The sequence below is a fragment of the Polypterus senegalus genome, chromosome 16 (assembly GCF_016835505.1).
Source record: "Polypterus senegalus isolate Bchr_013 chromosome 16, ASM1683550v1, whole genome shotgun sequence".
NCBI lineage: Eukaryota > Metazoa > Chordata > Cladistia > Polypteriformes > Polypteridae > Polypterus > Polypterus senegalus.
Window position 1 is genome coordinate 101231443 of NC_053169.1, and position 17733 is coordinate 101249175.

At 39.0% G+C, this 17733-nt stretch overlaps 1 protein-coding gene across 10 annotated transcripts in view; it reads right to left on the reverse strand.

Annotated features, from left to right (window-relative positions):
- mia3 (MIA SH3 domain ER export factor 3) overlaps nucleotides 1-17733 on the reverse strand; it is a 57438-nt gene that overhangs the window by 27235 nt on the left and 12470 nt on the right. For all 10 annotated transcript variants that reach the window (XM_039738128.1, XM_039738127.1, XM_039738126.1 and 7 more), the window contains exons 2-6: nucleotides 15747-15880; nucleotides 10297-10383; nucleotides 4023-6948; nucleotides 2465-2557; nucleotides 568-710 (exon numbers count right to left, since the gene is read on the reverse strand). In XM_039738128.1, coding sequence (XP_039594062.1) covers nucleotides 568-710; nucleotides 2465-2557; nucleotides 4023-6948; nucleotides 10297-10383; nucleotides 15747-15880 — 3383 coding nt within the window. The remainder of the gene's footprint in view (nucleotides 1-567; nucleotides 711-2464; nucleotides 2558-4022; nucleotides 6949-10296; nucleotides 10384-15746; nucleotides 15881-17733) is intronic.

Below are 17733 nucleotides of genomic sequence, written 5' to 3' on the forward strand. Positions count from 1 at the left end.
CCAGCACTTCTGCAATGAGAGTTTGTTGTTCGTTGTAGAGGGGGTCTCATCATTTTCGTTGTGAGGTGCAGTGTATTTTATTGTCACATTTTCCATACATCTTAGAGGCAAGGGTAATGCAAATTTCAGATACATATTAAAAAGTATCTCATCAAAATTGCACTATTTTGTCATTTAAACACCGGTTCCTTTCAGAATGGCGGATGTAAACAATAGCTTTTCAAGTAAACCACTCAAGTTACGGAGTGTCCAGATCAAGATACCCCTGGGCATCCATGTGATATTCTAAGGCAACTGTGCAAGACAACATTTTCCAGGATCGTCTACCTGGTACTGTGCGTCTAATTTTAATATCCAAAAATCAATGCTGCATTCAACCTGAAGCTTTCACAAGTGGTTAGGGTGGGACAGGGGACCATTAACTTTGTAGCAGAAGACTGCACTAATAGCACATTTGGCTTGTACATTTTATGTATTTCAACCCAAAAGCAAATGAAGTACGCAGTGTATATGAACAAAACAAAACAAAAAAAAAAAGATGTACAAATCATTTCAAGCAGTACTTACCATTTCAAAATAACGCACAGTGTATTTCTTGATCGCCCTTAAAATGTCAATCAGTGTGGAGGTCCAAGATTGTGTAGTGCCATCGTTTTGGTCATTTTCAGCCAAGACTGCAGGGCTTTCAGTAACTGGTGATGAATTAAGAGCTGCATTGAAGGAAAAGAAAAAAAGAATTTTAGGTACTAGTGTACTAAACAGACGGCAGTGAAACCTCCTCCACGGAGCCCACCGCCCGAGTGGGTAGGGGGAAACCTTATGCAACCTCCCCTCTTAAATTTGGTGCCATGCGTCCGTTTAGTACACAAGTACCAAATTCTAACTTCAGAAGCCTAACGCCATTTTTTCTTAGGTAACAAATTGTTCTTTGACTATTATGTTTTGTAAAGTCATCATAAATGTTGTTTTAGGGTCACAATGGGAGTCAGAGGCTAAACACGAGCAGAATCAGACACAAAAACGGGCATTTGAGAATTTTGCTTGCAGAATTAGAACCCGCCCTTCGAAAAGGAAATCTCCCTGTCCGTCTACAACAAACATATACTGTTTCTTCTAGAGAGTTCTCATGTCCTTATACTTCTAGTTAAGCCTGGGGCTGATTTCAAAATCCTTCTTTTAACAGATAAAGCGTTAAATGGCCAAGGCCTTTGTGTTATGCACGGCCAATGCCCCCCTTTCCATCACTATACAGACTGTGAATGACGGTTCTGCCAAAGTACAGTCGGTTTGGCACGATATGCCTTGGCTGCCTTAGTCACCCATTTTCGACAAAATGCAGTTTTGTTAGCCTTTGCGTTGCATTTCATTCATGTCATACACTACATGATAAAAGGCCACAGGCAGAATTTGATACCACGAAAGCTGGTCTCATGCCTATAAATCCACATTTGTTTCAGAGGATTCCTCAGTATCAATAATGTGGCAAATGACTGGTGTTCACAAGAAATAGAAAATTATATATTTTTTTAATATACAGGGTGACTCAAAATTATGTTAACATTTGAATAGCGGAAACAATTTATTCACAAAACATACTTCATATCTGCAGGATGATTTACAGGAATGTCTCAACCTGTTCGCCATCATGTTCAACACATCTACCATATGTGGCACATAAATTGTCCACAAAATTGTATACAAGTATATACATAGCAGTACCATTATTGTTAACATAATTTTGACTCACCCTGTACATGGAGAAACCTCCTATAAAAAACACCACAAAGTATTTCATTTACTCACTTTACCTTTAGGACAATATACAATACAATACAATTTATTTTTGTATAGCCCAAAATCACACAAGAAGTGCCGTAATGGGCTTTAACAGACCCTGCCTCTTGACAGCCCCTCAGCCTTGACTCTCTAAGAAGACAAGGAAAAACTCCCCAAAAATCCTAGTAGGGAAAAAATGGAAGCAGCCTCGGGAAAGACAGTCAAAGAGAAACCCCTTTCCAGGTAATTTGGGCGTGCAGTGGGTGTTAAAACGAAGGGTGACGGTCAATACAATACAATACCGTAGGGTGACGGTCAATACAATACAATACAATACACAGAAGAGAACACAAGTCATTCTCTAAAAATATTATAAGGACAGAGCAGAATTTCACAGTAGATGATATCACATAATAGGATTTGGATTTGTTCAGAGTCCTGGAGACCTCGGCCATCAAGCCTCCTCCCCCTATTGGCCATTCCACAGCTGAGACAGCGTTGGGTCAGCCAATCCAATAAAAGGACCCCTCTACCCAACGATTCCTGAGACCCTCCATCACAGATGACTATCTTAGGCAGGCAAAACAACTTGGCAGTAAGATAGTGGCACATTTGAATACCGAGAAGATAATTATAACATAGGTGAGGGTTAGTAACAAATTAGAACTATCATATTATTCTCACATACCTTCATTGTTTTCATCCACCACATTCATTTCAAATTCTTTATTTTCATCTTTCTCTGTTTCCAACCCGTTGTCCGGAATTTTACTCTTAACGTCTACAAAAAAAAATGTAAACATGGAATAGTTATTATTATTATTCTGTACCAAAATAAATATATATTTAGGAGTTAGTCTAAAAAAAAACAAAAAAAAAAAAACAGCAGTTTGTAGGTTAATTCACAATTATAGATAAATGTTATTCACAGACATATATTATAGACTAGCTGTGTAAGCCCCTGCTGTAAAAAGCCCGGGGTCCTAGAAAGCTATTGAAATCGTCAGAGAAAAAAAAAACTGAAATGCAAAGATGTTGGGTAATTGAAAGGAACTACTCAGGGGGTCTCTCTCCTTGGTGTTTTTGTTTTGCTGACGTGCTCGCATCGCTTGTGCATTAGCGGTGGGAGGAAAAGTAAAAGGAAAACCGTTTTGCCGATGTTAGCGGCTAAGCGACTTTGTCTTTCTTCGGAGGTTTCATTTTGCTGACATGCTGGCCTCGCTTGTGTTACTAGCGGCTAAGCGAGTTTTCCGTTTCCTCAGAGGTGCAGCCCTTACCCCGACTCCACCTCTCACTTCCGGGCCGGACAGACAGACACACACTTCCATGCATAGATGTTTATATATAAGATAACTAGCTGTGTAAGCCCGTGCTGTAAAAACCCAGTGGTCCTAGAAACTATTGAAATCGTCAGAAAAAAAATTGAAATGTAGAGATGTCAGGTAATTGAAAGGAACTACTCTGGGTGTCTTTCTCCTAGAAGGATTCGTTTTGCGGACGTGCTCGCCTCGCTTGTGTATTAGTGGCAGGGGGAAAAGTAAAAGGGGATACCTGTTTTGCCGATGTTAACGGCTAAGCGACTTTGTCTTTCTTCGGAGGTTTCATTTTGCTGACGTGCCGGCCTTGCTTGTGTTATTAGGGGCTAAGCGAGTATTCGGTTTCCTTAGAGGCAGAGCCCTCACCCCGACAGACAAACACACACACTTCCACTCGTAGACGTTTATATATAAGAAGATAGTTATCCAGAAATAAACTTAATCACAGGGTAACTGCACTATAAGTGAAGTATGAAGCACACACTGAATTAACCTACTTTGAAGGCTAATTTAGAATAATAAACTGAATCCATTTGTGGACATGAAGATAAGAATTAACAGTTTCATACCTCTCCCCATCTAAGTGTATACAAGAGGATACAGAATTCTGTCTGGGTTGTAGGAGGGCATCAAATGCTTATTTCACTATATGACATGCAAATCAATTTATAACATTTATGTATTATTTTTTTTTCTGGATTTTTGGTTGATATTCTGTGTCTCTCCATAAAATGAAACTACCTTATAAAATGTGAGACTGTTTATTTCTTTCTAAGTGAGCAAACTTACAAATTCAGCAGGGGATCAAATCCTTATTTCCCCCATTGTACTATAGGACAAGTCAAGGAAATTATTTTTTTTTTAATCTTGATTAGCTATAAACAAGCATAACAATGAAGTGCAGTATGTATAAATTGCCGTGTTACACACCTGTAATGCTTTCATGATGGTGGACTCCTGGTGCCAATGGAGTGCTGTCACTTGCAGCCGAGTACTTCTGTCGCAGTTGAAAAGCCAGCTCTTGGAAGTCTTCTAGCATTGATGCCTCTGCATCGGCCATATCCTTGTCCATCTGCTGGAGCTCTTCATTCTTGGTCTCTCGTTTATCTAGCATTTTTTCTATTTGATCAAGGATGCTGACCTCAGAAGATTCCAGGATATCATCCAGGCTTTTTTCTATTTCCTCAGTATTTCTACTTGTCTGTCTAGCAAGTTTCAGCTCTTCTTCCAAATCGTGGAACATTGCCTCCACTTTGAAGACATCATGCACATCCAAATATTTATAGAATAGCTGGAGCTGCTTTTCTCCAAAATGAGTCTTCAGAATTGTGAGTTCTCTTATGCTTTCACTGTAATTCACTTCAGAGTGTTCCTCCTTCGGTGCTTTAGATGATGTTGTCGCATTAGCGCTTTCATCTAAAATGGTGTTTTCGTCTGGATCTTTAATATTTATACCACCTTCTTCTTCTTCTTCTTCTGGAGACTCTGTTCTCTTATCAGCTTCATCTTTTCCCTCATCATCCTCTGCTTTCACCTTCATTTCCTTCTCCTGTAGCGGTGCAGATTTTGTGAGCTCATCTCCTAGATCTTGTTCATCATCCTCCTCCTCAGCTGTAGTTTTTGTACTATTCTGGTCATCATCCAGATCATGGGTATCAATGTCAATATCACGGTTGTCAGACGTTTCCCCATTGTTCTCCACACCCTTATTATCAACATCAGCAGCAACAGCATTTTCATCCTCTAATAGTGTTTCTTCCTCCAAGTCAGTTTCTTCATCAGAAGATAAGGTCTCGTGTTCTTCCTGTGTTTCCTCTTTTTCTTCATCAACTTCCTTCTTGTCTGTAGTGTTTACCTCTGACTCCTTTGCCAATTCATTTGTAAAATCGTCATATCTTTCCTCAGAAGACAGTTCTTCATCCTCTTTATCTTTAGTCTTTTGAGTTTTAGTCTCAGTATTTTGATCTTCTGAAGGTGAACTCTCATCTTCTGTCTTTACATCTTCGCTGTTTTCACTCCCCTCCACTTCAGTATTTGCTATTTCATTTCTCGTTTGATTAGTGCTACTTGGATTTGCTTCCATCTCTGGGTCTTCATCAGAATGAATCTCTTCATTTTCCCAATCACTGTCCACTATATTTTTAGGTTGTTCACCACCTTCAGAGACAAGATGTGCGCCACTGGTATTTGCTTCAGTGTTTTTAAGTTTGTTTGATGCATCTTCCGTCAGTGGTGCAGGTTCATCTTCCTTATTCTGCTGGTGTTCTTTGACTTCACTTGTTTCATTCACAGAAACCTCAGACTTGCTTTTTGGATCTAATTCATGCCTGCCATCAGCATTCTCTAAATTCTCAGACTGTTGATGTCCGTGATCAATGGAAACATTTACAGTCTCTTCAAAGTCTTGACTGGCTAAATCAACTTCTTCTTTGGCATTAGGGCTATCGGAGTCTAAAAAGTATACAATGTCTTTTTTTGGCTCTTCATTCTTTTTTTCTTCTTCTTCCTCCTCCTCCTCCTCCTCATCATCCTCATCTATAGTGCTAACCTTGCGTGTGGTTTCACCTCCACTTACAATAGCAAACACAGTGTCTCCAAATGTTGTCCACATGCTTTTTGCTTTTTCTGGACTGTCGGTGTTTTCGTGTTTTTCCGCTTGCTTATCCAATTTATGGGACTGATCTTGTTTAGTTTGTTCTTCATCATTTTCCAAACTATGAGCAGGTTCTTCATCTTTGCTTTCTCTCTCAGGTTCTTCTTTGTCTTTGGAATATGGCAGTAAAGGAGTCACTTTGGAAGGTTCGACAAACCCTTCTGTGGTGGCTTCTAATTCATTCTCTTCTTCATCCGCGCCCTCATAAAGCGGTGTAACTTTCCTTGTATTCTCATCATTGGAGACCACAGCATCAAAAGTAAATTCCAATTTTGATCTTAGAGTGTTATTAGGCTCTTCCTGTAACGTCTTAGCTTCTGCCTCCTTTAATTCAGCTCCATCTACTGTTTTTGTTAAATCTTCCTTTTGACTCAGAGTAGCATCATTAATATTCTCATTTCCATTTGATACTGAGGCTCCAGAATCACGTTGTGGTTCACCAGAGGATTCGGTTTCATTTTCTTGTTTAGAACTTGTGGAGAGTTCAACATCAGTCGCTTTCTCATCTTCAGATGTTTCGGAAACATCAGAGTCTTCTAATACTTTTTCTTCATTGTCAAGTTCTAAATTATCATTTTGATCTTTATCGGTTTTGTGGACGGTCCTTTCCTCTTTTTCACTGAGTGGCAGCCTTTCCTCTTTAGTTTGTTTTACGCCATTTTCATTTTTGTCTTTTTCGTGAACTACAGTTTCCACCTTTTCACCGTCTGGCAGCTCTTCTTTATTATGTTTTTCATCATTTTCATGAACTGCAGTTTCCACTTTTTCACTATCTGCCAGCTCTTGTTCTTTATTTTGTTTTTCATCGTTTTTGTCATTTCCATGGACTACCGGGTCCTCCTCCTCACTGACTGCCAGCTCTTCCTCTTTATTTTGCTTTTGTTCATTTTCACTTTCATCTTTTTTGTGAATGTTAGTTTCCTCTTTCTTGCCGACTAGGAGATTTTCCTCTTTACTTTTTTTGTCTTCGTTTTCATTTTGGTCATTTTCGTGGACTCTAGTTTCCTCTTTCTCTCCATGCAGCAGATTTTCCTCTTTACTTCGGTTGTCATCATTTTCATTTTTTTCTTCTTTCACAGAGTCAGGTATTTCAGATTCTACCACTTCACTCTTGTCTTTCAAATGAACCGACTCCAGCAGTTTATCTACATCATAACTATCAAAATGATCTGGTCCTCCATCAAAACACACAAAATCAGTGTCCTGCAAAAAACGAGAGATAACATTATGAAGTCCATGGATAAAATACATGCACTGTGTAATAGGAATACTAACCAGTAAGGCAAACACTACCCACCATACAGCATGGACACATTTTTAGCTCCTATCAATTGTACCCTTATTATGCTACATTTATAATAATAATAATAAAGTATTTACATTTATATAGGCTGTTAGATCGAATATCACTATTATGAAAAATTCTGATTTAAAGGCAAATGCTGACATTTGATTATATAACAGTCCTTCAGTTTACCTCAAACTAATTTCGAAGTGTTATTCCAGATGTGTTATGGTGTAAAACATTTTGCATGTGTTTTGAACATTACATTCACAATCTGATTTTATTAGTCTTAATTGTTAGTTTGTATCGTTATTTATAAAAACAGACAGAATTTTCTACAGCACTGATCTGCTTTTAGTTAAGGTGTGTACTAATAGCAGATTTTAAACATGTCTCCACTACAGTAAAAGTATCACTTTGCTCCTGATCCTGTTCTGTTTCACTCTTGAACCTGAAATTTCTGATTTGCTGTTGTTTTATTTTAAAACTGTCAAGCATTTATCTTAGCAAGCAAAAGCCGATTTCTTTTCCATTAAACATAATGGGAAATAACTGCCATATTTCAGATTTTCCTTCTGTTATGATGTGGGATGGCATGATGGTGCAGTGATATTTCTGCTGCCTCGCAGTAAGAAGACCAGGGTTTGAGACCCCGGTCCTCCCTGTGTGGAGTCTGCATGTTCTCACTGTGTCTGCGTGGGTTTAGTCCGACTCTCTAAAGACATGCAGGTCAGGTGAATTGGTGACAGTAAACTGGCCCAAGTGTGTGTGAGAGTGTGTGTTTGCCTTGTGATGAACTGGCATCCTATCCAGAGTTTGTTCCTGCCTTGTGCCCTGTGCTAGCTGGGTCTGGATTAAGTAGGTTAGAAAACACAGACACCTAATTCCTAAAACAAAGGCGTAATGTGTTACATTTTTCTTGAATTTGTAACCACGCTTTATGTAAAAAGGAAAAGCTTTGTTATATTGGCCATTGTTGCGGTAAAAAACAACATTTATTCACTCAATCAATGATAATTGCACTTAATGAGAAGCTTAATCCCAAAAACACCACTTTTTATTAATACAGAAGAGGCAGAAGTGAACAGCCTTTGATGTCAGAAATCTGTTATGTAAACTCTAACACTTTAATTTGGTTGACTTCTTCATCTGTGTTAAAAAAAATTTTGTTTTAATAAAATGTTCGATTTTTACACCTTTTCAAGTAAAGTGATTTATTTCTTTTCAAGTTTTAGTTTTTGGAAAACCTCAAAACAATTTGCTAATTAGTTTAACAAAACATGCTCAAGAGTGAACTACCAAAAAAAAAAAAATTTTTTTCCTTCAAGCACCATATGTTTTGTGGGCAATCCAAAAAATACAAAAAATTCCAAGACATGAAAACCCTAAATACAAAGAGGACTGTTTGATTTATGTTAGGTAGATTGCCCAGAGGGGACTGGGCGGTCTCTTGGTCTGGAACCCCTACAGATTTTATTTTTTTTCTCCAGCATTTGGAGTTTTTTTTTTTTGGCCATCGGACCTTACTTATTCTATGTTAATTAATGTTGACGTATGTTTATTTTTTATTGTGTCTTCTATTTTTCTATTCATTTTGTAAAGCACTTTGAGCTACATTTTTCTGTATGAAAATGTGCTATATAAATAAATGTTGATTGATTGATTGATGTTATTTTGGCTTATAACGATAATATGTCAACTCCACAATATGTTCTGGCTTTTTACGCCTTTTAGGAAGATGCCATGCCTAAGCTGAACATACATACTGTGGTCTAGGCCAGTGATTCCCAACCACTGTGCCGCCGCACATTAGTGTGCCGTGAGAGATCATCAAGTGTACCGTGGAAAATTATTCAATTTCACTTAATTGGTATGAAAATGATTATTTATTTACTGCAAATAATTTGTCTTTGTTCGTCTATGGGACAGTGATAGGCAGAACAATTAAATACTCTTAATCTGTGTATCTACCTGTTGCCATTCAAACAGTAGAATTAGTGATGCTTCGGCTGTGACATTTTTGTTTGGTGGTGTGCCGTGGGATTTTTCTAATGTAAAATATGTGCCATGGCTCAAAAAAGGTTGGGAAACACTGGTCTAGGCAATGTGGCCTGGTGATTAAGGCTTTGGATCTCATGCCCTGAGGGTTACTGTGTGATCCTGAGCAAATCACTTCACACTCCGGTACTCCAGCTGGAAAAAAAGGACGTAACTAATTTGTAGCTCAAAGGTTGTAAAGAGCCTTGAATAAAGGTGTCTGCCAAATAAGTAATAATAATAATAATAAATGTTGAACCATCACGTAACTGCAAAGCAATACTGTTGTGATGTGAAATTTTGCATACAAGTTGATAAATATTTTTTATGTCTTTATTTGTAACTTAGACAAAGCAATGTAATATTAGTGTTACAGTATTGATAAAAAACAGCAATGGTTTGATGGTTTAAGAACTCCTTCCCCTTTTCATGACTGGGTCTCTATGTAATTTTACGACAGGGTTGGCGGAAGTGCCTCAAACAAGTTTGGCTAATACTTCTCAGCAGGACTCCCAGTCAACCCCCACAAGACAGCCAGGCTGCCTAACTGCCAAGCTTTACCTTAACATATGGTTTTGGGGAGTGGCAGGTTTGAAGATGTCCTGTGTTCCACTGGTCTGAAGTATGACTGTTTGTAATTGGCTTGTATCAAAAGCCTTTAAGAACCATGACACCCTATTGGCTGTAGGGGTTGGACAGAAAACCTATAAATTTGCTTGCTTTACCTCACCCTCTCCCTCTCTTACCAAACTGATGAAAGACCATCTCACACCATGAACTGAAAAGGACAACACAATGAAGAGCACAGCTTGGCAGCCATATTGAGACAGGCATGCGGCCTGTTCTGAAGAAAGCTGACCACAAATGATGCCTTAACTAGAGACATTTTAATTAACTAACAAGTCTGTGTGCCACCTGAAACTACACATCAAAATTTATTAGGCTGTATGGTTGCCAATATTGAAATATACTTTGCATACTGTTATTATTTATAAATATTATCAATAACACATTATTTAAAGTGTACCTTAACTCCTGCTTGTCTTTTACTATACCTAATTGCCTGAGGTTATACATGTAGAGTGGAAGGTGGGGAGAAGTTATATGGTACATTAATTTATAAACAGTGGTAAGTCTACGAGATTTGAGGCATTCTGACAAAGGCATTAATAATACAAAAGGGGAAAGGAGAGCAATATAATACTCTACCAAACAAAACAAATACATACCTCAGTTGGAATTTCTCTTTCTTTTTCGGTATATATGTGGTTAATCTCAAGAAGATCCTTTGGAAAGTAGCCAAACCTGCTGCCAACCTAAACAAAAAATGGGAAAAAAGCAAATTAAATCCAAAATGTTATGAAACAATTAAAGAAAAGCAACCTGTATAATAAAATGTTTAGGTTGTTCAAGGCAGTGAGATCACTGGCATTTGAAAAATGCACATGGGAAGGCCGTACTAGTTCTGTTCCTTTTCTTTTTGATAGTTTTCAGAAACTAATTCTTATGATCTGCAAATGAAACCCATGTGCACTGCTTTAAGAACATCCTTGTAAGAAATGTATTAGAATTTTAAATTTAAAATTTACCTTTAATACGATTGTATGTAATTAAGCCCCTTTCTGCTCAGTAGGGTTACCACAGATACCACAGTTCTGGGTTTGACTCCTGGACCGGTCACTGAATTGAGTCTGCATGTTCCTCTCAGATGTGGGTTTTCTCCCACCCACCCCATCTGCCAGTTTCACAACATGTGTTACGACAGCATTTTAGAGTCGCCCTTAAATGTATGAGTTGTCACGCATGTGCACGTTGGGGACAGCTTAAGAGCTCTGGTGATTGAAAGTCCCTGCTGTGTTCTAAAGCCTTTTCACTTCTTCCTCTCTCTGCAGACCACATGACTGACAGCTGTTAACACCTCTGATGTTACTTCCGGTGTACGTCCGCCTGGACCCGTATCTTGCTGCCGGAAGGACTTACGGTCGGAGGGTCTTCTATCTAGACATCGTTCACTTTGGTACTCGTGTCTGGAGAAATGTTTTCACAGTTATTGCTGCATTCCAATTATATGGGGTCACTAGGGTAGAGCCCCGGCACTTTATAGTGGTCTGTCTGTTCTCTTACAGAGTGAATGTAGATATTTGTGAGTATGCCTTACATCCAGTGCAGGGTTGGTTCTTACTTTGCACCCGATGCTGCCATTGACCCTAAATTAAATATGAACAAAGCGTATTTTTAAAGTATTCCTTTAACCATCATACAAATGACCAAACTGTTCATCTCAGTAAAATAAAGTTGGCCACACTTAGTGCTAATCTATACTAGGCTATTTCCTGGAAACTGCTAAAACGAAGGGGAGTCTGTGCACCTTTTCAAATCAAAGAGCTAAACCAAACATAGACAAAACCCCAGAGGACAAGCATTAGAAGGACTCTTCTGGGACAGGATCACACATCACAAGCATTGCTGTAAACACAGACTGACGGAGCACAACAAAAAATAATATGAAATATTAAAGGGCTTTCCCATTGCTTTTACCCCAACAGAACTCAATTGTTCTGTTTTTAAACATTGGGTCCCCTGCCCCAAACCACCTTTTTATTGTATTAATCTGTATCCGAGTTCAGAAAAGTTAAAGTCAGAGCACTTTGACAACATGGAATTTTACTGTAGTTTAATGGTACATCTAAGAAGTGGGAAGGAATTTGGGCAACCAGGAAGAAATAGTTCATGCAAACACAATCACTAAGGATTACATATAACCTTTTGGAAACGAAAAACGCAAAGCTTAAGATCAGCTCCATGCGTGCATCCGCATCTCTGCTCTAACTATTGTTTTGCTTTGACACCCTGCAAATATATAAAATAAAATATTGATCACTGTGTTGTATGTCATGGCATTAAGCAGACGATTGTATCCTCCCTGAGTGGTATTAATGACGACACAGTCAAACATCCATCTGTCTACTGAATTAAATCACTTCTTCTAATTCAGGATTGCAGGAAAGCAAAGCCTATGCCAGGAGTACAAGGTACAAAATTGGAAAATTCAGAGAGTAACTCTCACAGGCACCCAAATTCACTCATAGTTCAGAGTCAGCACTTAAAATGAATGATTCTGAGATATGGGAGAAAACCATAAACAGACACAGACAAAGTGTGCACATTCCACACATGCCTGGATACATTTAGGATCAAAAACCCTGTCGATAGCTAGGAGATGGCAACAGTTTTAAGCACTGCAAAACCATCTCTCTAAATGTGCTTTCCTGTGGTGCAGTCAACATCTCTCTCTAAATATAAAATCCAATGTCTGTCTGTTTTTCACAAGATAACTACTTAACGGATTTGGATCTACTTTTTTTTCTAGAATTTGCCTGAACATTCCGGTTGGTTTTCCGACTTCTCTCATCTCGCTAAGAATCATAGTTCACTTGCAGGAATGCTATATTCGCGCTAATCCGAGACAGAGGCTGCAGGCCAAGGGGAGGGGGAAGCGTGACGTCAGGAGTGGGGAGCCGGACAGAACCCTCCTCACTGTCCTGTTTCACGGCTAGTACTTAGATTTTGAGTAAAAAGAACACAAAACAAAACTAGCAACTTTAACTTTCATTCTATTTGCAGGTTTTCACAATTTAGGAGGAATTTTATCACTTATCAAAAAAAAATTGAAAATGACCCAAGAGGACATAGAAAATATGCCAGGTGAGGTGAAAAAGTAAGAAGCACAGAATGTGGTGCACTGAAGCATATAAAAAGTTGGGAGAAAGGAAAACCGTGGCTTCCGTCCATATTTTGCACCTGTTTAATCCAAAACACGCACATAAAGGTACAAGAAGAGGATGCAAGTAGGACTAGGCCAACAATAACGCAAACACATCAACACTCATGAATATGGTGTCAAAATACAGCTGCCAATTTGAGGAAAAACACGGCAGATAGCAATTGGGATTAACATGTGATCTGTGAAAATGTGGATGGGAAAAGACCATGAGGAGGCCAAATAACACAAGAAGAATGGTTCTTGACCCTAAAAATGAGAGGAGCAACAAAATGATTTGACGACATAAACTATATAGCTTTGCCTGGTCGTCATGTAAACATTAATGTGAAACTCACTATTTCTAAAATAAAGGACAAACAAACTTAAGGATGCTATAATGTACTAAAAGAACCAACCTAAAAATAACTCCTATGCAATTAAAAAAAAAAAAAAAACATTAAATTCTCAAATCTATTTAATCCAGTTTAGGATCAGAGGTGGCGTAATGTTACATCCACTCAATTACTTTTTTTATTTAATAACAGTGTTTTTAAAATAAATAAATAAATAAATAAAATCTGTGACCACACTGAGAAGCATCCAACCACAGAGCTTCACTACAAGTCTATGCCACCAGTTCAGTTTAACACTGGAAGTGATATCACCGCACAACTACACTACTCACTAAATGACACTAAGCCCTAACCTTAACTTACTCCTAATCTTAACCATTTATACTACGATGACCACACTAACCCTAATCTGAATTCCGGTGTGAAACTGCTTGTGTAGAGCTGCAGTCACGTATGGTGCTGCGGCTCTGCAGTTTGGATATCATTGCCCACACTAGTGTATTCACATCTTTTATTAAAGTATGTCGCGCTCACACTAAAAACGCACATGACGTAGAACAGGGGTCGCCAAGTCTGGTCCTGGAGGACCACCGTGGCTGCAGGTTTTCATTCTGACCCTTTTCTTAATGACTGACCCATTTTGCTGCTAATTAGCTTCTTTTGAATTCATTTGAATTGACTTGCCCTTGAAGACTCAGGCCCCTTAATTGTTTCTTTTTCCTTAATGAGCAGCCAAACAATGACGAGATACAAAATGAGCCAAAACAACTGGTGTCCATCATATAATATCAAAAAATAAAGAAAGATGAGGGTCTTAGGAATGTCAATCTTCTCTGGTCCTCAAAACATTTGATCAGTGCTCATAGAAAAGAGAAAAACAAGAATTTTTGAAATGTCTGCTATTGCACCACGAGTGTAGCAACAAGCCACAAAATTAAAGAACGGGTTTAATTAATGACAAGAATCGGCTCCTCATTGAGCAGCTGGTTGGAGTTTGACGCCCTGATTTAGGTGGTCTTCTCTTGGCTCCCTCACTTCACATTTCATTTCTGTTTGGATACCATTTAAGGAAAGAAATGAAGCAATTCAGAGGAACAATAAAGAAATCCAGGGGAGCAAATCTTACAAAAGCAATTTAACTAAAATGAATTCACAAGAAGTTAATTAGCAGCACAAACAGGGCAATCATTAAAAAAGGGTTAGAATGAAAACCTGCAACCACGGAGGTCCTCCACGACCGGACTTGACGAACCCTGACGTAGAAGCTCACATAGACTGGGAATACACGCATCAGCGGAAAAAATCTTAAAGGAATGGTAACGCTGCCAGCCACAGAATTTATTGAGAGACAACAAATAAAATTATTTATCTTTTGCTCATGTATGCAGCATTCACACTGTAAAAAAAATAAAATTTAGATGCATAAAAGTAAGCATCAAAGCAAGTGCCACCGAAAGCATGGTGGAACATGATCAGGGAATGATACATTGTAATGTGTAGGAATTGGTCAGGAAAGTGCTACATAAGAAGCATGAACCTATTAGGCCGGATTTATACTTCACGCGACACAATGGGGGACGTGCTCAGAGGACGCGTCAAACGAATGATGGGAACACGCGGCAGCCATGATGTGTATGTGTGTCCGTGTTCTGAGAGTGAAGTATAAACTGGCCCTATGAGTGCATTTGGAGTCTACATTTTCACCCATCCATACTGTAATGCCAAGCCAGCGTCTTCAAAGGTCTCCGTTTTTAAGGTTAGTAATACCGGGGTAGTGTAGATGAAAGGCAAAAACTGCTTTTAACAGAAAACATAGTAGTGTGGACATAAGCCTAAGTGCATCTTGGTAGAAACGTGTAGCAGTTCTGGCAGGAGGGCTAACAACTGCACCACCTGCCACGCACAGTAAACTATTGATAATATTCATTCATTTGGTGTCCTAGTGAGGATACCCAATGGCGGCAGCTCTTGCAAGCCATTAGTGGTCTTCAGACGCTACAAGTACATTGTAAGGGTTGTATTCAAATTCGGATTCACTATTCGGCGATTTGAAGCTAATGTGACCGCAGACCTGATATTGAACTTTAACCCAAGCATGGCTAGGCAGCAGCACTAACCACAAACACACCTTCACAAGAGTTATTCTTTATTATGTTATAACTTCATCATTTCAAACCAAATTTTTTTCATCTATTGGTTACGCATAGATACGCAAAGTATTAGCCAGCAGATATCCATTTTTACATCACAATAATCATCTTCCACATTTTGTTTTAAGGCAGTCAGTAGATAAGATGCCAACAGTACTGTTTACTCTGGACTAATCATAAAGTTTTAATATAGAAGATGACACTATAACTGTATTCTGCAGTATTTGAAGAAAACCACGAGTGTGAGCCAAAACAGTGGCATTCCCAATCAAGAAATCAATAAAATACTTGGCAGAAAGAATTATATCCTTATCTGTTCCTACTTGTTATTCCAACAAACCAAAGATAAAACTTACACGTCAGAGAAAGTTAAGAAATGCAAAAAAAAAAAATGAACCATAAAAGGAACTCACACTTCCTGCCCACAAATCCGTTCTCCGGCCTGCAAGTTTGTAATACACGTAGATCGTTTCCCCCTTTTTGAACTCTAAAAATCGACAGTCAGGGCCAGTGAAGTCTTGAGTTGCTTTGCCTCTGCACATCAGCACTAAAAAGAAAGATAAACAATGGCGTTACATATTTGCTTTAATAATCGTCATATTGTTTAAAAAAAAAAAAAAAAAAAGAGGATTTGAATAATCAGTACAGAAATATTGTCATCCAGGAAGTATTCAAAATGTTAAGTTATTTATTGACATTTTCTTTTCCTGTTGAGGGTCAAGGAGGCTACAGTACAAGTTGAACTGGAAAAACTAGATGACCCTATCCTTAGCAACTCCCCCCAGCTCCTCTTGGGGAATTCTGAGATGCTACCAGACCAGTTTGGGTCCCCTAGGGTCCGTTCCTTGGTCCTTTTTCAATGGTTTGTGCCCGGTATACCTCCCATGAGAGGCGCCCACACTAACTATGAGAGGGGACCCAAACAAGAATTTTTTTTCTGCAGGCTGGAGGGGACGTTAGTTCCAACTTTTGCCACTAAGTGCGTGTACTAGACTGCCCTCTGCATTATTTGGCCAAGCGGCGTCCTGGAAGTGCTCAAGAGATTGCGTGATGCACTGCGGAGGAAACGACCCGGATTGGGCCAATCAGGCGAGTGGCTTCTGCATCACGACAACGCTCTCACCAAAACACAGCATTGAGTTTGCTACAGGTTCTCATGAAAATGACAACAGTTTTGCAGGCCTCTCTCTACTCCCCGAACCTTGCACCCTGCGATTTTTTCTTACTTTCAAGAATGAAGAAGGACCTTATAGGAAAACATTTTTTCAATGGTCAAGAAGCAAACGACGGAGGAACTGAACTGAAGGCTATCACTTTGCAAGAGTTTCAGAATAGTTCTGAACAATGGAAAAAGCGGTGGGACAAGTGTATTGCGTCTCAGGGCGAGTATTTAGAGGGTTATTCAATTTTGGAAATGTTCAGAGAAATATAAGATTAAAAATATTCTCGTTATTTTTGGGTTCCCCCTCATATATGCCCAAACCACCCTTGCTAGTTCTTGTTGCTCCAGAAAAGAAGCGTTTCTACTCCAGAATTCTTCCATGTTGCCAAACTCTTCACCCTGTGATGGACAGTGAGGCCAACCAAACTGTTTAAAAACTCATTTTGGCCTCATGAACAACAAAAGGAGACGAGATGCACCCTGGCATAGTCCAAAGCCCACACTGAATGGATTTGACTTGATGCCAAGCAGGTGTAGTACCACACCCTCATAGTCAGTGAACAAAGAGAAGCCTGGTTAGAAGCAGCCCCAGAGCCCATCTCATTCAAGATACCACAAGGTACAAAATACATGTCAACAGGACTGGAGGACTTTCAGGACCCCTTCAAGTGTCTATGCCAGCACAAAGCTTTTATTCCACTGTTCCAAAACCAGGACAGAATCCACATATTCTTGTTGGATCTGAGGAAGTAACCCAGAGTAGGCTTTCCCTAGGAGACCGAGGAATGCAATGCCCTGTTATGTTATTTTATGGGCTAAGCATGTTCTTCTTTTAAGGGATACCAATGCAATTCATTTAGAATTACTTGATAATTTGTTGATGTGACAAAAAGGATGAAAGCAGAGTCTACAGACGTTTTCCTTTTGTGGTCTACTCTACACTCACAGCACAAAATTAACGTCAGATTACTCACATTGTTATTTTTCCCTTAATGTGTACACTTACATGTTAGGCGACTTTTGTCATGATTTTCAGTTGTGGCCTTCAATTGCCTAATCTTAGTGGGTAAGAAGCAGTCGTTGGTGTGCTCTTGTGAAGCTGGTCCTTTGTGACTCACTCCAATTAATCCACAACAATCATATACTTAAAATAAACATACACGGCATGCAGATAAGGTCCACAAGTTTAACTGTTGTTTAACCAAACGTTAGAATTAGCCAGACATGTGATGTAAAGG